This window comes from Corapipo altera, unplaced genomic scaffold, assembly GCF_003945725.1.
Source record: "Corapipo altera isolate COAL_440 unplaced genomic scaffold, ASM394572v1 75, whole genome shotgun sequence".
Lineage (NCBI taxonomy): Eukaryota > Metazoa > Chordata > Aves > Passeriformes > Pipridae > Corapipo > Corapipo altera.
In genome coordinates this window covers 8,638,978-8,664,478 of record NW_020884887.1, presented here as the reverse complement: position 1 = coordinate 8,664,478, position 25,501 = coordinate 8,638,978, and the positions used below count along the sequence as shown (strand labels likewise).

Below are 25,501 nucleotides of genomic sequence, written 5' to 3'. Positions count from 1 at the left end.
AGGCCTGTTTCCTAGCTTCTATTTATTTAATTAAGGCAAAACAGCAAAAGAAAAGCTGCAGAGCACTCAATTACAATTACAGCAATGCAAGTACTGTAAGGAGCTCAGGTTGTCTCTACAAGAAGTCATAGAAAAACCTCACTTGGAAAAAAGGGGGCAATTTTTCCATGTTGTTTACATTAAAATAGTAAATATGGGGGTTTGGGGATTTTTAATTAATCTCTCAGAAGGGTAACCTATAAGACCAGCAATGTCCTTTGTGCCCCTAAAAGCATCCAGATATATTTGATAAAACAATAATTTTCCTTATATTTTAAGTGAGTGAACAGGCCCAAAGCCTCATTCATATAGAGAATGTTTGAAAATCAGCTCTCCAGTTCTGGGGCAAGAGCCCACAACAGGAATGAAATTAGCACTGAGAGGAGACCTGGTGGCCTCTGCTCTCTCTACATACTCAGAATGTATTTGAAATAACATGTTTACACCTATCATGTCAAAAGTTTGAAAGTTTACTTAAAAGTACATCATACAACTGGTTTCAGAAGCTAAAAATCCCTGTAAGGTGATGACTTTCCACACAAACCATCCCACAAAGTCAAATTAATTAAACTGTAAGAAAGCTCTAATGATTTGTAATGCAATGTGGAGAAGGCATTTGCTGCTTAAAAACCTCTTCTGAACCTGAAATATCTAAAAGAAGAAAAAATAACAAACATCAAGATGCTCAATAATCATCCCTCTGTACATGTAGAAGTTGGCACAAAGCAGCATTCAAGTAATTCCTGTTCAATTTTATTTGGCATAAGGATAGTAAAGATCCTGGAACTGGGAGTTATAAACAGCAGAAACAAGAATGAGATCCCCTTAAGTCTGAAAGGGGACACAGAAGGTAATTGTTAAAACAGAATAAAATTCCTGGACTTATCCTGGATTCTCAGCATGAGAATTCCTGCTGTCAGATCCTGATGTATGATTTTATTCAACTTTGTGTCTAAAGAGAGCATAAGGTACATGACTGAATAAATAATCAGCAAGCTAACAGAGCCCATCTATATTAAAAAAAAAAGCATGTAGGAACACAGTAGCAGTTTGGAACAACAGCCATTAAGGTTTTACAAATTCATTTATTCCAAACACATCTCTAGCTTCTGCTTCTGATATTTTCTTCACCAGATGTAAAATCGTGAACTAATACCATCTTTATTTCCCTTATGCATGGAAAAAAACACAACCCCAAAGCTACAGGCTTCAGGATTTGCAGCTTCCAGCACACTGGTTCCCTTGTCCAAAGCAAGGAAAGGCAGGGAGCTCAATGGAAAGGTTCTGCTTGTTTTTATAACCCCTCCTTAAGCGTTTGTTCAAGAGACTTGATGGAGGATTGGGAGGGGGAAGCACAAAACGAAGCATTTCCTTAATTTCTTAGAGCAAAGACTTTAAGAATGGAAAATGTGTGAAAAGATGCAAATTTGCTGTAAAAAAATAAACGGCAGCATCAGCTATGGAAGAGCTCAGAGCACATGGCTAAAGCAGCAGCAGGGTTGGAAGGGGGAAACGGAAGGAAAACAAGGGAAATTAAGTAATGCCAAAAGAAAGAAGGTGCAGTTAAGCCTCCCTAAGTACAGAAACATGCTCTATTTCTAAACTCCTCCTGCAGAAAAATTATTGTTCTCAGCAACTAGGAGAAAGCTCTTTTATAAATGCCAAGCTGAGATCTAATGGCACAAAACATTCCAAACCAAAGCATCTTTAAGCCGCATTTAATTCAGCAACAAATGTAAACTTCAAGGAAAAAAAACTCCACCACTGTTGTATAGCTTGGCATCATTCCAGGGCACTTAAAAATAACCATTTCTAAAAAGGTGGAAATACAGTTTTATTCTTCCTTTCCCATGTTTTCTATGGCCCTCATTCCATGCCCTACCCATGATTCCTGTGACCTTTGCAACAAAAAAATAATTTACGTCCAGATGTGAAGGGAAAAAGTGACTAGCTTGATTGCCAAGACTTCCTGTGATTGATATAAATTTAATATCCGAGGATACTTCCCGACACCAGGGGGGGCTCTCTGATTGGTTTATCCTGGGCAGCTTCCAGGGAATCGTGCTGGATTGCATGGACAGGGTCTGCTCTGCAAACAAATCGACTACAACAGTCAAGGCTGACAGAAGGGAACTTCGCAGTCAGTGTTTAAAACACCCCGTTATCTGCCAGACAAACTGGATTCACCCCAAATCCTTAACTGAAACCCTGCACAACTGAAACCTTGTGACAAGAACATTTACAGGAACTTCTGACACAAAGACATCGAACTGAAAAGTATATTGTGGAAGTTACATCCAAAATAAAGGCACAGCAATAACGGAGCTGATGAACATCAGGAACTGTTGCATTCTTCTGTGTGTTACATTTATTTTAAGTTTATTAAATCAGACTAGTGTCAACACATGATTTTTAATCTTTATTGTACCCCTAACAAATTATTTTATTTCAGTATAATTTGGTTTTTTTCAAAAAAACCAAACTGTTGGGAAAAGCCAAGAGAGGGCACTGTCAGATCTTTGTGGAACAGGCAGCACGATGACAGCTTTTAATTTCTTGGAAGAGAAAGCTCAACTTTAAATGTTTGCATCTACAATTTATAGCAACACTAAATAGGTAGCTCAGGTCTGAAACTAAATTCCTCTACGTGAATAAATGGACATTTGCTAATGAAAAGTTAGCAGGCAGAAGTTGCAAATATCTGATCATCTCCAACTGCATCAGATAATAAGAAACTTCCCTTAAAACAAAAAGTTTTACATGTATTTCATAAACTATATTTTAACATATTTTGAAAATTAATAGATGTATCATGTACCTCCAAAACACTACTTTGTTCACAATTTTGTCTGTATTTTTCAAAGAATTGAACCAATTGTAAATAGTTCAAATTTTATTCAAAGTTACATTTTGAGATTTGTGCATTTGAGATAAAGGTGTCACCTGGAGCCAGGTGTCACATCCTGCAGCATGCTAAAAAAAACCCCAAAAAACCAACAGAAAATTAAGCAAGACAGGGAGAGGAGAGGGATCAAAGGGGTGAGAGCAGCACTGCACATACCTCAGTGTATTATTTGAGGTAAGAATGATGTTTAGTTGGTGTTAAGGAGAGCAAGAGGGAACAAGAAGTTCTGTACCTGCCCATATAAAACTCTGATCAGAGAAGCTATCAAGGTCCAGCCAAAAAGTTTACCAAGTACCTGCCAATTCAACCTTTACAGTTTCAACACCCTGAAAGCACCTGGACTTTCAGGTGTAAGAGGATAAAAATCCTATAGGTCTGAGATTGTCCTCAGCAACCTTTAACACATGGAAATGAAAGGCAGCTTGTGGATGGCCTGCATGAAAATAAAACCTTACACACTGCAGGAGCACTTCACAGGTGAGATACAACGATGATAGATTTTAAGGAGAGTCCTGTCTTCCTCCTCCCCACCAGCAGATACTGAACATAACCCACAATGTGGAGATAAATACACACAAACACCAGTAAGTGATAAAAATATCTGCAGAAAACTCCTATTTGTGTTTGATTTCAACATACTCCAGTGTAAGGCTCTGAGAGATGTATCTGGCTACTCTGCTCAGGCTTCTGATCTTACACAATGCCACATGAGTCAAGCTACTAATGATCAGAAGGACAATATTCGTGAGCATGAGGTATATTCTGCTCTCAGCAACATCAGCACTTCTTCAGTGGGTTTTCTATAGAATAATCCCAAAAAAGAACACTTTTCTAGACTAAGTAATTCTTTTTTTAAAACTACTTTTATGCCAGCAAAGTCATTTTATTTCCACCCAACATTTTAATAAAAAAATTAAAGAAACACAACATCCTGAATTGAAATGTTTTGTCTCACAGTGAAGACTTTTCACTGTTCAGGACCAAAGGTGATCTCTACAGATTCATATGCTGTAAATGAAATCAGCTCAATTATCTGTTAGGAGATTACAATCACTTATACACAACTATAACTGTACTGCTTCTAGTAATAGCTTCCAATTGGTAACATTACAATCAGTTTTGTTGTGCCTGAACTAATTATCCACATCATCACTGCTGGTTCCACACTGAAAAAAATCCCACCCTAAATTTCTCTAAATCATATCCCTTGAACCAGAAACTCTTCAGAAATGGGGATGGGGAAACACAAGGCTCTGAGCACAGTCAGCAACAGAAATGGAAGAGTATTCTCTCAGCTAATCTCTGCTCTAAAATTAACCACCAAACTTGAAGGTTAATCCTCAAACAGCAGTGATTTAAATACAATGGCAGTAAACCTGCTAAAGAAAAAGATGCAACAATTTTTGTCTTTGTTCACGTGATTTAATACTTTGCTCACAACCTTGGAGGCAGCCTACAGCACTAGAAAGTGTAAATAGTTCAGTCCCCATGGTCTTCCCAAAAGAACATCACACAGATACTTCCACTTCATGCTTCCCAGCATCTCCTCTATTTTTCAGATTTTTTCCATGGTCAGTGGTGCTCTGTTCTGTCATCAGCCTGACAATACATTCAAGTATGAAATCACAACTTGTAAAGGAAGCTCACAGTTCATAGCTAGATTTTTGGGAGCAATGAAGGAATTATTCCTAAGTTAAGCATTCATTGGGAAAGGAATAAAGTGTTATATCTCAAAGTTTCAGACCTTCAAACATCACATACTCAGCACTTTGTATGAATGCTCAAATATCAGCAGTCTCAAATATGCAGAAACCTTTCAATAGCATGTGCCTAGAAAACCTGCACTAGAGAAAATAAGCGTCATGAGAAAGGAAGGTAGTTATACATTAAAGGTAATGAAAGAATAATAAATATCTATCCATCCACTCATTCAGAATGGAACTTACTTGAAAAGCATATTAAGGAATCAGAAAGCCTAACAGATCTTAGTCTATGTTTCTGCACAAACTTAAAAGCCCTGAATAAGCCCTGGGGCAAGAGTCAGACCACTCCATTAAAAGCACCATCAGGATTAGCGTTGCTATTGATGTGGGTGGTGTCACTGAGGACACAAGTACCTCTCTGGACATCAGATCCACAGAAGATTTGTGAAATGCCATGTCTAATTTTATGAAAACTAAAATAACCAGAAGCCACAGACAGGCTACATTACAGCAGTTTCTTTATAGTGATGATAAAGGTATTGGATTGGACAGGGGAAGCCTAATTAGAAACACTTCTCAAACCTCTGGGAAGCTGCCCACTGTGCTGAGGGACTCGGCAGCTGCAGCGAGGAACCTGGTTACACAGTCAAATATTTTTCAATGTATATTTCAAACCAATTACAATATCATGTATACATGGGACTCCTATGTGCATAATATTATGCCTTTAACTATTACTCCAAGGACATCACTGGATTATGCACCTTCTGTTTTCCTTTTTTTAATTTTACTACTGGGAACGCTAAAATCCTAAAAGCTGAGATAAGAAACTTTGTACGTTTTACCACCATTAAGAGTTTCCAATGAGACCCCATTCTGCAAATATCTGTTTAAGGACTAAATGTAGAAGAAAAAAAAAGTTCAAGCTTTACTTACATGTATGTGTGATACCTGCAGCATGAACAATAATGTTATTCAAACAAACAGCAGCACTAAAGAAATTATTTTTATTAAAGAAAGAAATTAGTCTGTTACAGCAGGAGGGGTCTGGATGAACAGAAGAGAAGCTCTGTTATTGTACAGCACTCTGAAGTCTGGTGCCAAAGTTTTCTTACAAGAAACAAACATTTTAACCTTTTGTTATTTAACATGCTAAAACAGACATAACAAGATTTTATCTTCTGAATAAGGTATTTAACATTATCCTTTCAATAGGCAATTCTCACATACTAATACTTTAATTTCATTCCTTCTGTAATTTTTTTAGCAGCTTCCTTATTTTTAGAAAGTCTTCATGTTTCCTGTGACTTTCACAGCAAATGAAAGCAAAGCACATTTTAAGTTTGGTCCATGACAGAACAGATGTTACAGACTGCTGAATAAAATCTCACCACCTCACTTGGTGAGATAGCAAAGGACACTGTTACAGTAACAGTCTTTAGAGTCCACATGGACAAACCAAGTCAGAATACACTTGCACAGCTCTAATCCTGTTGTTTCTTGGATTTAAGTTAATAAATTGCATTATCCAATCAGAAAGGACCATAAAATGCATAAAATAGTTAAAAAAGCGTTAAGTTACAGCACAAGGAAAGTTCACTCGAACTGAATAAAGAAGAACATATGCAGATGGTTGACTTATTTGCCTTTCCTCTCTCCATCTACACATCCCTACTGTTTCTATGGAAAGGCACAGAGATGCCAACAGGAGTGCTTTCTCATACAGATGGTGTGTTACCAGCACAGTGGTAGCTCCAACATAAACTGAACAAAGGCAGCAGTAACTCACACCTGGAGGCTGAGCCAACTCCCTGCTCCTGCACTTCAAGCCCTGGCTTTGTCTTCCAGCAGCTCATTTTCTCCAGTCAGTTCAGCTGCCTGGTCTCTCTCAGCTGAGAAGTCAGCAGTCACCCACTAGGACAACACAGGGACCCATGAGCTATTGCTCATCCCATCCATGGTGCATGTTTTAGGAATATTATCCAAACACAACAGCAGTAATTTGCTTTCACATTTCCCAGAAATCAGTACAGGGCTGACAACTTAAGGCAAAACCCCAACGTATAGTGTAGCTTTGCTTCTAGACATTTAAGATTGTATGCATAATTGTTTTTTAAAAGGAGAATAAATGAATTAATTATTGCACTATAAAAGGAGCCAACTGAACATTCAACATCTGGAGAAGAGATAAGGCAGACCTTGGCAATATTTTCACAGTACAGTTATCTAGAGGACCTCCACCTACAGACACACGTGCATTTAAGATGAAGCCCTTGGAGAAGAGTGAACACACCATCTCATCCTCACCATTCAACTCCTATGAGTCATGCATCTGAACTATTTTTAGTATCTAGATTAAAAGGTTCCTGTGAAGGAGTGGAAATAAGAGGGAAAGCTTCCTGAGAATATAAAAAAGTTGCTTTAATATTAAATGATCCATTTTTAAACCACGTGCAGAAGTTAGTTTCAACTACTGAGAGCACACAGTAAATAAAAAGCTACACAACTTGTCTGAGTACAGGATATGTCTCCCCCACTCCCAGGTGTGGGAATCTTGGCATCTATTAAACTGTTAATTAGTTTCCAGAAACGCTTTTGCCAATTAAAAAAAATCATTTAATACTTATCCATCTGGGCATGAAATACTTTCAGAGCATTTGAATTGGTGAGCTAAAAAAGAACCGATCCCAATCCACACAGCACCGCCTCCCAAACCACCAGAGGCCAGGCCAGGGTAACAAGCAGCACCCTATAGTCAGGGGCAGCATCTATTAACTCCACTTATTTCTGTGAGTATCCCTTCCCTCAGGCTCTGATCACTGGTCCAAACTTGTGTTTCAAGAAACTGAAAGGATTTAAGAAAATCAAATAGAAAGATGCACTTCAGGACCAGATTTCGCTGCCCTGTGATGGTCTGTCACTACCTTGGAAAGCTCAACATGCAAACAGTTTCACAGACAGAGGGCAGAAAGAAAAGACATCATTTATCCACCTGTTATCCCAAACAATATAATGGACATTCAGGAATTTATGTACCTAATGCTACCAATAATTATTCAGAGAAAAAGACATTAATTGCCTTCAAAATAAAGACAGTGCTGTTCTTGCCCTCAGTGAGCTCATATATTCAGTCTCAACCAGCATCTCTCTCCTTGCTGAGTGAAGACAAACTAACTAAAAAACATGTAACAAACTTAATGAATTTTCATTTTGCTCCTGTCAGTAATGTCACTTTTGTTATAAAACATGCAGCTTAGATTTAGAGCCTTACAGATGAAACATATGGATACCAAATATGAAGCCAGCAGTCCACACTGAACGAAGAAACAGATGGGGACCCATCTGCCAAAATGCCTGGTGAGATACCTCAGGTTACAGAGAGGTAACAGCACAACATTAGAGCTACTTGACCGTTTGAAGTTCTTTATTTTGCAGCCGCTCCTCAGAACCATTTACAAATACGACACCAGGCAATTCAGTCCATGAACACCAGGGATTATTCCACACCTTCCATGCAAGTAGCAGTCATGCTCTTTCTGACCAACGATACCATCTGCATTATGGACAGTAGGATCTGAAATACATTTTCAGCTTTTCAAGTTCAGTTTCATAATTTATGTGGCAGATGTGCAAGGCAAACTGCACAGAAAGAGATAAGCCAAGAAAAACATCCTGATGGCCACAAATGAATTACAACTTGTGGGAGGAAGGAACTATAAAGCTATTTCCTGTGCCTTACAACTTCTAATCACAAAAGACTACCAAGTAAACAAGATAACCCAAAATCCACCACACACACACGTTCAAAAACAACAGTGACTTTAAGAATTAAATTGCAGCCTCTTAGAGAACTCAGAAGCTCTCTCACTTACAGAAACCATCACTGCACCTTACTGAAATCTTTCCTTTCAAAGTCTCCCCCTGTCAAAAGTGACCCAATTGCAGCAAGCTTTATTCTAAATGGTTTTGTAATTGCTTTCTACAGCTGAATTATTTTTTGCAGATGTTGGGAACATGAAGCTTGGGAACACGGCAGTTTTAAAGCATATTTGTGCAAGGAACAAACACTTCCTCCCCCGCTTGATTTAAGACTGATTTCACCTCTCCTACTGCAGATTCCCTGCAGTATGTCAGTGTTAATATTTTCATATTCTTGTATCAAACAATCCCTTGTGGTTTACACCAACAGATACATGGCTGCTTTATATATCTTAATATGTGGCAGTAAATAACTTCTCAAACTCACCAAGGATTTTGCCATGTTAATACTAATGACTGTGGTTTTGCACTACCTCTTTATAAAAAATATCTTTGTTTAAAGCCCAGACCCATTTCTTTATTCCCCATTTTTTTATGGGAAGTTTTAATTCCAAGCACCCACCCTCACCTCCTTGTTACCATCCTCTAATCTTCACCAATTAGCCTATCTTTCCTTCAAATACACATTTTTGGAGTTTCATTTTTAAAGGCTTAGTATGTGTTGTCATTTTGTTTTGCATACTGAATTCAAAAAACATTCTTTAAAAGGTGACTTACAAAAAATAAATGTTACACTCCAGCAAGAAGAATGAACCAGAATATTTCCTTTTAACTTACATAGTAAGAACACAATAGTTTTCGCACTGTTTTTCAGTAATAGTTTTTAGGTCATATTTTTAGTTCAAATTTTAGTTGAAATTAGAGGACAAGTACACCTAAGCCATTCTTGTGACAAATCCCATTAAACAACATGAAAACCAATTTCACAAACAAGTGGAAAAAAAGTTGCCTTTTAGGCAGCACTTGACATTTTGGTGGGGCAGTTACACCCTAAAACAGCAACTCTGTTTCTGATTCAGACATAAAGGCAACACTGTTACTGCCCTGTGAATTTACATCTGGCACATGGGATTGGAGTCATTGCTTTGCAGCTCCTATTCCCGTGGATTTAATTGCTTTCAAAGTTCAACCCGCTATGTTCAAACAATAGTGACTATATAGTCAAAAAAGAAGTGGAATTATGAAATTTGGGTAACCTTTTGTAACTCCAGAACTGAAGAGATTTCCATATGTACTCTGTAATCACATGGCTCAGTTTACTGTTGCTCAATCCTCAGACTTATTTGGCTACTCTGCTTCTTATACTTCAGCTTTTTTTTTCTTCTGTAACAGACAAGCCTCAACAATTTTAAAAATATTTTTTTTAGAATTAACTGCATTTGTTTACAGAATTCAGATTGCACTTTATCCTTCAAGAGTCAGCAAGAGCCACATCACATATTTGCCATCACAGGCTTTTATCTTTAATTTTTCCATATTTGTGATCCAATCAGGTAACAGGACTTGTGCTGGAAACAAATGTTTAACCAAGCAGGACAAAGAGCAAATGAAATCTAATAATTAAAGACACGTTTCTCTAGAGTGCTTTTCATATGAATAAAATACCAGCACAAAATGTCAATCCCAATAAACACTGGTAGACAATTATAACATAAAACTAAAATTTAAATACATTATTTCAGGAGACTGAAGCACTCCTCCCCACAGCTTGCAGCCTCCAATCAACTGTGTTTCTTTGCCCTTTGTTTCATTCATATAACTTAAAGAGTAACTTTCTCTGAAGATAAAAAGCTGGTTTCAGGTGTTCATAATGTGCTGCATAAGCACATTACAAATAAGCATCTAGTGCTACTTCCTTCCTTGTATGCACACAGAGTTAAAAGACCACATTCAAGCCCACAGCTCGAGCATTTTAAATCTTCAACAGATAAAGAGACTCAAAAGTACAGCCAGTCACTGAGTTTTCAGGATTAGGGCAAAATATCTTAATGCTGAGTGAGAAGTATTTACAAGAAGAGTAAGGTCTTATCCTTCTTTCAAAATAACAAATAAAAGGGGTAAAAGTTTTCAGAGGATAAGGAAGTTGTAGCTATGCTCACCATGAAACAACAGTAAGCTTTGAAGCTGTGAAACTTCAACCCACATGAGCACCTCAGACTTCCTATATTTAACCATAAAAAATTGTGAGAGTCACCTTAAATGGAGGAGGAAGATAGGGAGGGAAATAGAAGAAAACAAAACACCAACCTCGCAGTAAAAATAAGACTCTAAGAGTAGATATGATACTCCAAACCCTCCAGAATGCACTGTAGTGACCTCTGTACTTAAGATGTATCTCCCGCTCCCAGAACAAACCTCAAGTTTTCAGTGTCAGAAGACCTGGCATTAGTGCTTTAGGATGATCCCCAGAACGTACCACTCCTTTGACAAGCCTCACTCACCTCTGAAGCTTCTGGAATTCTGTGCTCTTTGTAACTGTTCACTCACTATTCATGTGAAATACGTTCACCAAAAAACGTCATACCAGGGTTTAACATCATGAAGAACCTGTAACAGTTCTAAGTAGTGCATCAACTGGTCAGTCAAGGAAAGCTCCTGATGCTACATATGCTTCAGGTGTATTAACCAAATAGTTACAGGTAAGGGATTTTACTTGGAAAAGCAGGAACACTGTCTGGCAGTCAGTGCACCTCGAACAGCACAGACCTACTCAGTGCTACTAATCCCACTGAATTCAAAATAATCCAAACTTTACATACTCAAAGAACTGTTTCAATTACTTGTCAACTGGCAGAGTATTTGGTGAGGACAGAAGAATGCACATGCAGTAACATGGAGTTTTATATTGCCAAAACTACATAAACAGTCCCCCCAACATTAAGAGGCCATGCTTAACAATCCTTGTAGTTCCAGCTATCCCTTCCTTGCAAGCCGAGTACCATTAAAACACTGCCCTAATTCCAAATTTATTACAAATTAAGCATTACTCTAAACACATGCTTGCTGTTCCACCAGGGAGGGCTGATTAAAGTTTAAACAATGCAGGCACTGAAGCTTTTAACACACAAACTGATCATTCTCTGTTACTATATAATCACTTTGGCACTGTGACATCCCATGTACCCCTGTACTTTGCAATATCAATCCTCTTCTGCAATCATTTTGAGGAATAAACCTGAGCACAGACAACTCCTCTAAGCCAGCAGTGAACACCTGTTACAAGCTCTACTCTGATCAGATTCACAGGCAGAGTACAGGTAAGGTTAACAGATTTGTCTGGAGTCCCGCTCAAAGTGTCACCCTTGTTGTCTCCAGCCTGTTCGAGGGCTCCAATTTCTACCAGCTCCTCTCCCTGTCCCTTTAGGCTCAAGGCAACCAGAGACAGGGCAGCAGCATCCCAACTCTACTGAAATTATACACATTAAACTTGGTTTTGTTTAGAAAAACACAAGTTGCTCTCTCTTCCCAACACCCAGACTGCCTTTGAAGGGCTTCCATCTTCCTCCTGCCTTTAGGAGCTCCTCCAGAGCTATGACTCTGTACAGCTTCACATTTCATCTGTGTAGTAGCAAAGTATTACCATCATATTACCTAAGAAAGCCTGAGACACATATATCATCAACAGAAGTATGGTCCAAGTAGCAGGTGAAGCAACTAAACGAGAAAACCTTCAGCTGCACTTTTAATATGGCCTTGTGCCCTGGAAAATGTCCTAAGGCTGAGGCAGAAGCTGTACTGCACTTCTCAGAGTAGGAGAAAGGAAGAGGAAACAACAGTTTAGACAAAGTTATCAAATTGCAGGTTCACAACCCATTATTTTCCTTCATTTATTCAAGTGTCTTGCAGTGGAATTGCTCAGCAGGATGTATTCAGGAGGACTGAGAAACACTCGAGGCCACTATCTTCATCTTGGCTTTTATAAAGTAAACCACATTATCATTTAACTATCTTATTTTCTAAACGACAAGGTGCTGATGAAATGTGCATCTAACCTACATGGGACACAAAGTCACCCACTGCCATCACATTTCCTGCCCACATCACCTCTCTGCCATCCACGTGGGGCGGGAGGACATCAAGCAATACAGTCCTCTTGCTGATCTTGCTCTGCCCTCACACCTTTAATCCTGAATTGCTAGTTTCTACGAATGGCACAGTTATTTACTTTACAGTTTATTATACTGCAGCCAGGAAATAAACAAAGAAGCCTGTTTAACAAAAAAATACTCTAATATTTTCCTACTTCAGATCGTTCATCCGTTAATAAGCCTGAATTACCATGGTTTTTTCCTGCTACAAGCCTATCCACGAATAAAAAGTAGTCACCATAATCCTAAATAGCTTAGCACCTATTGTCTTTAGTCATTCAATTTTCTATGAAGGCAGGTGACAACCTAGAAATACCTCTGCTGCTGTATAAAAAACTGGACAAAGTAACTTTGGTTTACAGTTGATGGCAGTGTCTTTCCACAGCTATTCACAGCAGAGTATCCAAAAATGGGCACAAGCAGTGAGAACACACCATTCAGAATAAGAATTACAAGAGCAATGTTATATTAATGTTATTTCATTAAACTTTTCGAGTTGGTAGCTCACATCACAGAAAAAGTGTAGCTTGACAAACTAAAACCCCTCAGGTTCATGAACATGCATTTTGACTCAAAGCAAGTGCTCCGTCGTGAAATGAGTCTGGCACAAATTAACTTTCCAAATACCAAGCCATGTTTATTTGTGGAGGATAATGATGTTTCCTTTCCTTTCATAGGTATCATTTGTAAAACTGGTTCCTCCAGGAGCTCAAGTGACTCTTATGTCCTAAAAAGGTAACAAGAGCCGTTTCATTTGCCTCGGAGCCCGTTTCCAGTTCCTGTCCACACACAGACGATAAATTTCCAATGACACCGTGTATTTGCAACAAACCAATTTCACTATAGTTCAATACAGGCACTATTTATTTATTTACTCACTAATGGTAAGATTACTGGATTTTTCTGAGCTAATGTCTGCAGCTACATGAGTTACAGTTACCGTGTAATTAACAAAAACACCACGCTGGCAGTTTAAAGCTGAGAGACTCCACTTGCCAATTAGGAGTCTATTAGCATTAAGTTTTCAAGCTGTCTCAAGAAATGCAATCATCTGTTTGATAGCAAGAGATAAGCCACTCTGATAGAAGTTAACTCATTTAGACAATAAATACCTTTGAACAGAGGGCTTTCCCTGCCCCCCCCTGCACAATCATACAAACAGTTTAAATAATTAAATAATTGTCAAAACAACAAATAATTAAAGGTGACAGCAATCATTAAGACATCAGTTCTATTTGCAGACCTAAGTTACCCAGACTCTAATTTATTTTTCAGAAGATGCATTCGCCCACTGCAACTCCAATAAAATTATCCAAGATATCAAAAGCCTTTTTCTTCTCTTTACATTCAAACTGGTCTTAGAGAAATCTTGAACTGAGTAGTCTCATAGAACACAAAACACACCCCTCCCAAGAATCACACAGGGAGGTATTTGTTTACTAAAGTAATGTCTTGAGAGGAAACACTGAGCAGTCTGTAACCTACATTAGGGTGATTCTAAACAGCTTGACAGGATGGAGAGAGTAACCACCGAGGAAAACATTATTGCTCTGACTCAGAATGGAGTAGAGAAAAAAACTACTCCCTAACTCCCAAAAGGTCTCATTATTATTAGAAGAGATTAAAAAAAAAATGCAGGTCAGTCCCATTAAACATGTTGAATATACACTAATATTTCTAATTGTATCCCAAATGAACCAGTTAATATCTATTAAGCATGCAGTCAATATTTAACTGGTCAAGATAACACTATTTGGATTAGAGGAGGGAAAAAATACAACAGTTCTGTAGTGGTTTCCTTAAAACACATAAATAGACACTGACAATGTAAGTGTTGTCACAGAAGTTTTATTTTTAGTGGCAAACCAAACACCTCCAAAAAGATTTAATCTATTTAAAATAACAGCCTACATAGAATACCAGTCTCACCACTCTGGACTAATCACAATATACACCACCAGCATTTCTAATATAATAACATGCAGTTTCAAATTGAATTGAAAGCTTCTCAGATGAAGACCTGTAGGATCAATTCCAGCCTGAGTCACTCAAAGTAGTGCCATACAAGACAAAATTTTATTTCAATCCACATAATTTCTCCAAAGTTTGGGACCCAAGCGTGGAACCAAAAGAGTGATGCTTACCCTCCCCATTACAACACTGAGACAAACACAGAAAGCTTAGCTGAGGAGCTCCAAGCAGTGATATATAAGATAGAAAAGCAACCTAAAAAAATTTAAACTTGCAGCTAACAAACCACTAACAGTGCAGTTTCAAATAATAAGAGTAGATAAAAATGTATTCTCATCCAAAAAGGTTCCCACAGCTCATCCTCCTGTCCTTTCCCCATCAGCACAAGTGCTTGTGGTGCCATCAGCAGCTGCTTGTGCAGCACCTGCCAGATCAGTTCTGAACCCTAAAACCTTGGGGTTTTTCGGATATATCAGCAAGAGAGCACAAGCAAATACTGAACCACACAACAGCAGTATAAGGAAGGCAAAGACAGTGAATGTCCAGGTTTAAGAGTGGGACATCCTCTTTTAATGGAAGAATAATATTAGAATTCTTTAACCTGCTTGTGAAACCACATGCTAAGGGTGTACTTCAAGCACTGAACTTGTACTTTGCCCCCAGCCACTTATTCCTATCCAAATACCATTCTATCCCTTATGCCAGAACAAATATTTGTGTGACCATGGAGTTAACTATACCAGGGAACCAATCCAGTGGAGAACTAAATTGGCAAAAACAACTGGTTAGTCAGAGATTGTCTCATCAAGCAGAAAGTCTGCTGGTGCCAACAAAAGGGAGAGAAGTGTGCAGTCTGTGGCAGACGGGAGGCTGTGAAACCTCTTTTACCATCAGCCTACGCTTACACTGACTGTGAAACTACAAACTGAGATTTCATGGCTTAGGTTATGTTTTCATATTGTGATTGTGCTGATGGAGTTACAGACTTCAGGGCAACTACAACGGGAGACTCAACCCTGTGTTCCTGTGTCCTCCACTTATACCAGAGCATTACAGGTCCTTCTCCTCTCCCCTCCCATCCCAACACTGCTTCCTCAGATGGGCAACACACACATACAGCTGTAGGGCAAAAAAGTCTAGGGAACTAATCTAGCCCCAAATCAGATAACCTACAAAGTCCTTTGGGCAGAGAAACAACTCCCCATTGGATCTGTGCCCGTCAGGTTCACTGCACAGCAACCCAAATCACCATCAGAGCACACAGTGGCAATGTGGAAGCTGAAGCTTTTCATCAAAGCACATGTCAATGAACTATTTGAAACATGCTTGAAGCAACAGGTCACGTTCTGCATGTTGGAGGTGAGTTTAAATGGGACTTCATGTACTATGACTTGGGACAAGTTGTATCCCAAACTTGAGAATAAACCAATGAGAGAAATTCCAAAAGTTCCAGAAGGAAGCATACCACTCATTTTTGTGTTCTTAACCTACCATCATGTGAGACAAAGCTCCACTCACTCTTCAATGTCGTCTGTTTTTCTAAATACTTTTTATTTTCACGTAAATACAGAAATTCATTTAATACATGAAATGAACAGAGACAAACATGAGAAAGCAGAATCAGATTGGAATTTCAAGATTTTATTTTAGGACAACTGCAATGCTTACACAGCTGCACCTTGAAACAGCAAAACCCAAGGAGAGAAAGTAATAGTGTGTTCCACATTTGCACAGTGTTTGGAAGTAATTATACTTGTATATGAAATAATTACACAAATCAGCTAATATTTTGTAATACACTAGCTGTCAACACAACCGAGAGGAATTAGCACAGAACTGAGCTAAGCACCTTGATCCTTCTGACCACAGCTGCACTGATGTAGGTAAGGCTCTTATCTTTGACCAGCTTCATGCACTTCCCAAGCAGGAGCCCAGCCTTATTTCTGGCAGGGCAATGCCAAGCTAGGATTTAGAAACACTTGAAGGACACAGAAGTTGTCACACATCCACACATCATGTAGGTTCCCTGGAAATATGTAAAGCCAACACCTTAGCCAGTCTTATGCAATGTAATATAAACTATTGTCAGCTTCCACGGGGTGTAAAATGGTAATAACACATTTGAAAGAGCACTAACAAAAGCACCACTTGGAGTGTGTTGATGAACCCTGTGTGCTTGGCCACAACTGCCTCATGCCAACCCTTAATATACACCGTAGCTTGTAATATTTGCCTACCTTTGATTACTCCACCAGATGAATATTCAAACGAGAACGACACATCTATGTAATAACAGAGAATAATACTTTCAGAGATGCTTATCACCCATACTAAATTACATGGCCCAAGGACTATAAGTCTTTTTATTATTTATTAACTTATAAACTTTCTGGAAGTTTTTTAAGGGAAGCAGGAAAGTCCTAAGACACAAGTGCTGTTACAAGTGCTTGGCAGACCCAGCCATGCAGGGCTGCAGAGCCAAACACCATGTTCAAATGCAGTCTTCCTTTGGATTGCCAAGGCTTTTTCTTCTCTCACTCTGGTAACCAGGGAGAGGACAAGTCCTTCGAGGGCTAAAGATAATAATCATCACCTTGCTTGTAATAATGACACAAAATGCTGTTGTTAAAGCAGTTATCAGCGGGACATCTCTTAAGTAGCAATGGGAGGGTAACTCATGCAGTGAGGGTTAACTGTCCCTTACATAAAACAGTGGAAGTGTTCATTGCTCTGAAGATCTTGCTTATGCAAACCAAGACAAATCTTAAATATAAAGAAAACTAAATGATCCTGGAAGTCAAGTAAAGGAGTTTGCAGGAAGGTCAGACAGCAATGGACAAGTGTTGGACAGTTATCTACCCCTTTGCTGGACACATCATATGATGGATCATTTACCATAATACCTGCTATTACTAAACCAGCAAACAGCACTTCATTAAAGAGCTCAATAGTCTGGGTGGACAAATCCATGAACCACAAGAAAATGGTCTGTAAACAAGAACAATTCCAGGCATATTAGAAAAAAGAAAGCAGTTAGACTAAAAGACTTAAAACCTCCAGCTGAGGATACATCAGATCCTGTTTATGTGCTGGTCAAACACGAGGATACTACAGGCACTGAGCAACCAAAAGTTGACTGTAAGGCATGTAACTGTAGGGTAAATCACTGGTATACATTTCCCACATTAATAAGTATCTTGCAGACATAGCACGAGGTAGCACACAACAGCATGAGACTGGAAGTCAGAGAATCCAGAGTTTTAACTGTTACCAGCTCAATGTGATTTAGTTTACTTGACACAATTATCTTATTAGTTTTCCTCATCCGTGAAGTGGGAGTGAAGTGCAAGGTCTAATTTAGATGCTTTAGGCTACAACAGTGAGAAATTGCAGTCAAAGCAGTAATTCACTCTACTTTACCAATAATTTACCCTTCTCTCTACAGATTGTACAATTAGAAGCACTAAAGAAAACATGCTGTTTATTCACTACAAGAACTTCTCCCCTACCTAGCTGATGATAACAGCTCCTTTAATCCTTCCTTTTCCACAAACACTAAAAATCCTTGCTCCTTGCATAGATGTAGCATCAGAATAAATAACAAAGGACCCAAGTGCCTACTTGGCAAATAAATTCTGAAGTGTTATAACTGCTTCCAGCGTTTATTAACCATATAAGTATTCAATCAGTTCTAAACAAGACTATTTGCTCTCCATTTAAAAACAGATTAAAATATTACATACTGGGGCAATTCATCAAGCTTGCAAAGTGTGTGAAAACAGCTCTGTATTGCTTCACCTCCCACTCTACAACACAAGAGAGTGCAAATACATTCCTGCTGGGTCACTGGAAAGGTGTGGCTAAGAGCAGCACAAGCAAAGCAGCTCGGGCTCAGTTAGGTGGACAAAACTGAACTGGGAGGGGCATGGAATAAACAGGAGGATGGCACTCTTAATACCGGTAAGAAATTCACAGGCTCTCTCCTGTGAATTTTAAGTATACATCCAAGAAGTTCAAAAACTCAGTGACAACTACCTTAACTAACACAAATTAACATCTGGATGATACTGTCCTTACTACTCACAGGCCTGTCACCTTCACCAAATCTTTAATTACACTGTTTCTGACCCTTTGATATGTGGAAGGTGCTTAAAAGGAGCTCTCTCACATCATGCATGTAGAAGATCACAAAAGAATGGCAATGGTATTTTAAAGAAAGTGGGCAAGAAGTCTTTCTACACTGACACAGGCAGCAGTCTGACCTCAATGAGTCCAAAGGTCTTCATCCTGCTTACTGCACGTCCTACCTGTCTGTGACAGAAACCAGTCAGCAAAAATGTTAAGCTGCTATCACATCTTATATTAAGAGAGGAATTATTGCTATGAGGAGTTCAACCAGCCTTGCTAACTACATAACACACACAAACGCTGTCCTCTGCTTTGAGCAGAGCCACCTCATGCAGGTAACATGCAGGAACACCTCAGTGAAATATCAGCAGATTCTGCTTCAAAAAGAGAGAATTCAACAGAACTAGAGAGAGATGATGGCCTGGCTTTTGAACTTGGTCACAAGGCCAAGCTAACACCTTCCTGTTTCTGCCAAGCTAGAAACTGTTTTAACAGAGTTTCTTAATATACCTTGATTTCTTTTGAAAAAGCCATGGGGTTTTCTTTGTAGAACTCCCCTAGAAGTTTCACAGGGAACACAAAGCACAATATATACTTGTCTGAAAAGATTTAAAAATGAAGTTACCAAGTTGCATAATACTCGAGATTTCCACAGCCATGACTCCCAAACTATCTCAGCGACTAAAATAACTTTTGCCAGTTCTGTTATCACACAGTAGGGAGATACTTGTTTAGGGCCTTTGGTGGTTTGATTATCAATGTACACCTACACCAATAAAAATATGATATTTCTTGTATAAGCTGCTTCCATACAGCCAACCTGCAGATCCTTAGTCTCATGCAGCTCACGAGCAGTTCTAATCAACACTTGGCCTCAAGTTTCATCACAACTACAGGGCTGTTGTCAGAGCAGGCACAGGGTAACCTGAACCCTCTGCCATGGGAGCCACAGAATATCAGGACTACTGTCACCAGATCATCCAGAGACCAAGCTGCAAACCCCATCGTGCAGCAGAGCAGTGGGAGAGCTGGAGACCAGAACACTTCCCACCTGCCAAATGTTCCTGGAGCTCACACTCCCACAGCCAGCTCCAGTGTGCACCGTGTGGCTCTGTGCTGTGTCACGGTAACGCGTCTGCAGCTCAGCAGGTCACAGGAACTGTCCTGCAGTGCTGAGGTGACACATTTACACTGCAGCCCCAACCCCAGTCTGTGACAAAACACGGAGAAATCTATTGCATTGCCTCAGGAGTGACTCAGAGCTGACACCTGACTCACCAACTTTGCACCAAGCACCACCCTGGACCTGAGCCACCAGAAACCTCTGTCATTTATACCCAGTTTACTGTTCCAGAGCCAACAAGCTCAGCACAGAGGGCTGCATTTATTTTCCAATTGTTTTGTTTACTTTCCAATTCAGTTTTGAATTACTGGGGAGAAAGAACTCCTACAAGTGAACATCAAAAAAAAAAAAAAGTGAAAAGCTGCCTTCTGAAGTCTATTTATTCACATAATAACGTGAAATAGAATTTACTCCAGAAGAAATAAGAAAATGTAGACCTGCACCTTCTAAACTACAAGCTAACCAGAAATTCAATATAATTCCACACATTTGAAGAACTCTTGAACACACTGCAGTACCCAGGAAGAAATTGGAGGGTGGAAAAGTTCTACACATATTTAGCAACTGTAAGAATAAACCTTATGACAAGCAAGTTTTACTAAGCACAGACAGGTTTTATTAGTTATTTGATTTAAAATGCAAACTTATACACAATGCCCAATCAGAAACAAGATGTTGCTGTTCAATCCAAACTAATCAAGTCGCTTCAAATTTAAGGAGGGAGAGTTGTACCAGCATCTAAAAAGAATGAAGTTAACAAAAGGGAAAACAAGACACACAACAAAAGTAACTCGCCATATTTTGGAACAGTAAATCTAATACTCTACACAGTCTTCCTCCTAAATTTCATATACAATAGGACTACCACTCAGTATCCAAAATAACTGTTGCATGCACAACAGGATGCAGATACTTCGGAGTTACTACCATAAAAATAAGAGGTGATTCTTGTGAAGAGAACTACAAAGCAAATTGACCTCATGAACTTGACTGCTAAATTTCAACCACACTGAAGAAACATAAAAACAAAATACTCCAATTATACTAAATACAAATCTGAATTTTTCCTGTGCATTTTGCTGTTGTTAACTTACTTTTAGGTTCTCAGACTGTGATGAATTTTAATAGATTACCATTTTTACTTGGGTTTTTATGTACCATTGCTTACTAAACTTTCACACACCAAAAAATGTGAAAATTGTTTAACTGAAGTCCTTCACATTGAAATATCTCTGACCTAACCAAGCTCTCAGCCACCTGAAGTACAAATAAGGACAAAAAAACCCCAGATGAGTAGGTTGAAATTCTAAGATAAGTATCAGCTGAATATGGAGCCAGGATGCAGAGCTCACAACCATTACAAACATATCAAAGTTGAAACTAGAAAAATTTCAAGGTATTTGCACATTTTCAAAATCCTCATATAATTATATTCCTTTTTTAAGCAAAGAAAGGCAGTTTCTTTTTGAAGTTCAGTATGTTGCTGCCACAGCATCAGCTGTTATTTATGAGGCAGATTATATCTCTTAGCTTCCTCTGCAGAGAATTTTGTAAGTCATGGCCTTAAAACAGAAGACATTATGACAAATCTGCACCACACACAATGGGACTATTGATCTTGATGTCTCTAAATACTATTTACTCTGCAGGCTCCACTTTCCTCCTGCCCCCCCTTCCTTTTCCTTTTTTAATAAACAATCTGCTTATTATTTGGATAATGTTATTCCCACAAACTGAAGTCTATTAAAAAAATAAATATTTTTTATTATTTAAAATGTTCACTTTTTGCACCTGTTTTGGAAGTGGAATGTGTTTTCCAAACCAGGTTTTCATGTACTGTTTGACTTAAAAATTTATGAAATATCCTTAAAAGTAAACATTTTAGAGACAGTGACACTGTTATAATGCTACATGATCATTAAACCTACACACAGAAAAGTACACAAGCAAAACTTAGGAAAACCTGATTTCCCTGAAGGTGTCCTTTTAGGTCCTGGAACCCAAGACAGGTCTATTTGGGGTTTAGTATTAAATACCTCATTTGTCACATTGTTAAAGCTACTTTAGCAAGGGCTGACTTTGCATGCAAGAAGCTGTGAAAAGTAAACAACCTCTTCAGGACAAGTCTTATTTGCAGTAGGTTTTAAATGTCATCCAATTCTTGGCCTAGAAAAGTCTCAGTCTGGTATTCAGTACCATAAGCAAAACAGATGATTATCATGAATAAGCTGCCATTTCTCTCCAGTTTTCCATCTTTAAACCCATACATCAAGCAGACCAGTTTAAGTTTGTTTGGAGAAACAAAAATCGAAAGATGTTTAAAACAGAACCTCCATTTTGAAGGACTTTTGACTTCTAAATCCAGGTATAACTGTCAGGTAATATAATTTGGTATATACTAATCTACAGACCCCTAGCCAGTTATTCCTCTAAGCACTCCACAATTCATGGAATGGTTTGGACTGGGAGAGACCTTTAAAGATCCTCTAGGCCAACCCCCTGCCACGAGCAGGGACATCTTCAGCTAGAATACAGAAAATGGAATGGCTGGGGTTGGAAGGGACCTCTGGAGATCATCCCATCCAACCCCCTGTTTAACCAGGTTCACCTGGAGCAGGTTGCACAGGATCACATCCAGGCAAGTTTTGAATATCTCCAGGAAAGGAGATTCCACAACCTCTCTGGGCAGCCTGTTCCAATACTATGTCACCCTGAAAGCAAAGAAGCTTTTCCTCATATTCAGACAAAACTCCCTGTGTTCCAGTATGTTTCTGTTGCCCCTGGTCCTGTCACTGGGCACCACTGAAAAGACTGATGGAAAAGTGCTCCAACTGTGCCCCTAAAGATTTCTTATTTAAAGAGGTAAAACAATCTTTGTTAAGATCTCCACCATGTCAAATTTTTCTCCTGCCAAGAACGAAGGAGTGGTTGACACACGTAACAACGTCATGTTCTCAAGCTGCAAACGCAGTGATCACGACAACCAAGACCACAGCCAAGTTCTCAGTGTGAGGAGGTTCTAGTCAAGGAAATAAACTTGCAAATATCTGAGCTATTTGAATATTTAAGGGGTGGGAATGAGCATTTTACTCCTCTACTATGCCCCACCTCTGAAAGGCCCGGGGTAGCAAGTCAATGGCAATCGCAGCAGGGAACCTGTCCACAGGGAGCAGGGATACACTTGGGAGAGCATGTGGTGACTTTGGGAGCTCTCTGAAAACGTACAGGTGGTTCTTTACTCCCCTCCTTCTCTGAGTGACTTCTCTGTTTGCTCCTAAGGGGCCTAAGGGCCACGTTGGGAGCAAACCCAGTAGAGACAGATTCCAAGGGCTCACATACCAAAACTTGCACAGACCCCACGGAGCCCTGACAGAGGAGGAGGAACCCAAAGCAGAAGCTCTGCTCGTCAAGAGCTGGAGGGTCCCAGATACGCCCGAGTGGGGCGGGAAAGCAGCCAGCCATAATGGAAAGGCCACAGAGCACCTGAAAAGCAGCCCCTGCCCGCCTGCAGCCCCAGAGGGGCCACACAGCCACGCCAGGAGGACGCGCAGGGACCACCCCGGGCAGCCACCGGGGGACAGGGAGGGCTGCGAGCAGGGGCAGCGGGGCCGGGGTCAGCCGGGCACGGGGCGGGGGGGCGAGGCCGCCACCTCAGCAGGGGAGGGGCCGCGGCCATGTTGGGGGGGGCGGGGGGAGCGCGGGCCCGGCCGAGGGGCCACGGCCGAGCCGCCCCCGGGCCCCCCGCCCGCGCGCCGCCATACTCACGCCTTGTCCACCAGCTCCCGCACTTTCCACATGTTCAGCATGGCGCCGACCGCCCGGAGACCCGCCCGGCCCCGCTCCCTCCGCCGCCGGCCCCAGGAGGCCCCGCTCGCCGCGCTCCGGCCGCCGCCGCCTCCGCCGAGCCAGGGACGCGGTGCCGCTCCCGGAAATGAAGGGTCCGGCTGCCGCGCGGGATGCTGGGAGTTGTAGTCCCGGGGAAGCCGCGCCGGGCGCGGGGCCTGTGGGGAGCCGCGGGGGCTGCCGGGACTGGTAGTTCGCAGGCCAGCGCGCGGGGCCTGCCGGGAGCGGGAGGGCGGGGGCGTGTCCTGAGGGGGCGGTGGGACGGGATGGGACGGGATGGAACGGGATGGGACGGGACGGGACGGGACGGGACGGGATGGGAGGGGAGGGGAGGGGGCGGAGTGGGATTGAATGGGGTAGGAGGGGAGGGGACAGGGTGGGGTGGACGGGAATGGAATGGGATTGGTTGGGGTGGGGCTCGCCCGGCTCCCAAGGGCTCTGCGGGCACTGTCACACGGTGATGGCACCGGGGCGTCGTGCCCGCCTGAGGAGCGGGTGCAGCCCGGCTCAGACCCGCCCTCACACCCCTGTAAAAGCCAGCCTTGACCCACCGCCCGGCGAGGCACGGGAGGGAAAAGAGTCTATGAAATAGGTGGTTAAAGTCAAAGCACTGGTGTAAAACGCATGTCAGCCCAGAATGTGGTTTTACACCCTGCTTTTAGTGCGAGGGACTCGTTAAGAGCAGCGTTCTGTCTCTATGGCTGCCCGTTTGCTGGTCACTGCGTAAGGACTGGAGTGAATTTCCAGCGGACTTCCTGAATTCCTCCTGCATCCAAGACCCAGATTTCTGCAGCAGGGGCACACAGGAAAGGAGCTGGAAGGGATGCAACTTGATGGCTGCCCCACAGTCTGCTGGAGCATAGCACATGCAGGAACTTGTCTGCACTTCTCCAGAAAGACCAGGTTGATTGACGAAAACCAAGGAACAATCACATACATTAAAGCTGCCTCAGGAGAATATTGCCTATTTTAACATAACTTGCCAACAGGCATTGCAAGACCATCTTCAAATATTGCTCATGCAGGGTATTGGGCAATCACAGAAATCACAGCTCCCTGGCTATAAACAGTGAATTGAAAACAGTAAAGTCATTAACGTGATTTTAGAATCAGGACTGACGAGAGTGTCATTATATACATTTACTTTTGTTTTCTAGCAACTTGTATTTGATATGAGTTTTGAATGACCAGTCACGATAGGGAGTGGACGAGAAGTGGAAGTCTGTTGGCTATGTCTTTGTACATGACAGGACATGAACAGAGTGCCCAGGTATTGCAGTTAACCTGTATTATCCCGGAATAGAATAATGTAGAATCATGGAATAGAATCATGGAATAAAATCACAGAATGGTTTGGGTTGCAAGGGACTTTAAAGATCATCTTGTTCCAACCCCCTGCCATGGTTCTGGAGTATTCATCGTAAAGCTTCCTGTTTAGGAGCACTTTTGTTTTAAGAGTTTAACTGATTGCTTTTTGAGTCCTTGCACAATACCTCATGGCAATGAATTCAGTGTTATAACTGTCACATGACAAAATAGTTCTTTTTCTGTATTTTAAATTGTCTGCTTAATAGCATTGCTATTTCAGGTATTATGAGAATTAGGACATAACAATTCCCTAGTGCTCCTCTCCCTGTCAGTTGCAAATTTAGGAATCTGTAGATTTCTCACTGCACTGTTTTCTTCACTGCCTAAGACTTGAAATATACTTAATTTCTGCATGTTCTGAAATTGTGCTTCACTTTTCTAATTCTGCTGTATCGAATCTGAAAGTGAAGGGGAGGAGCTGACCCTGCAGGACTGAAGACACTGACCGGCCTAGCAATAGCTTACGAGTTTTTTCTCAGTTCCCTTTATAAGAGTTCTTAACAGAGTTTGCCTT

The 25,501-nt window shown here is 40.6% G+C and overlaps 1 protein-coding gene across 1 annotated transcript in view; it reads right to left on the bottom strand.

Moving 5' to 3' along the window:
* CLINT1 (clathrin interactor 1) overlaps positions 1-23,651 on the bottom strand; it is a 46,498-nt gene extending 22,847 nt beyond the window's left edge. The window contains exon 1 of the mRNA XM_027643308.1: positions 23,542-23,651. Within this exon, the coding sequence (XP_027499109.1) occupies positions 23,542-23,582 (41 nt within the window). The 5' untranslated portion in view covers positions 23,583-23,651. The remainder of the gene's footprint in view (positions 1-23,541) is intronic.
* Positions 23,652-25,501: the final 1,850 nt, after the last annotated feature.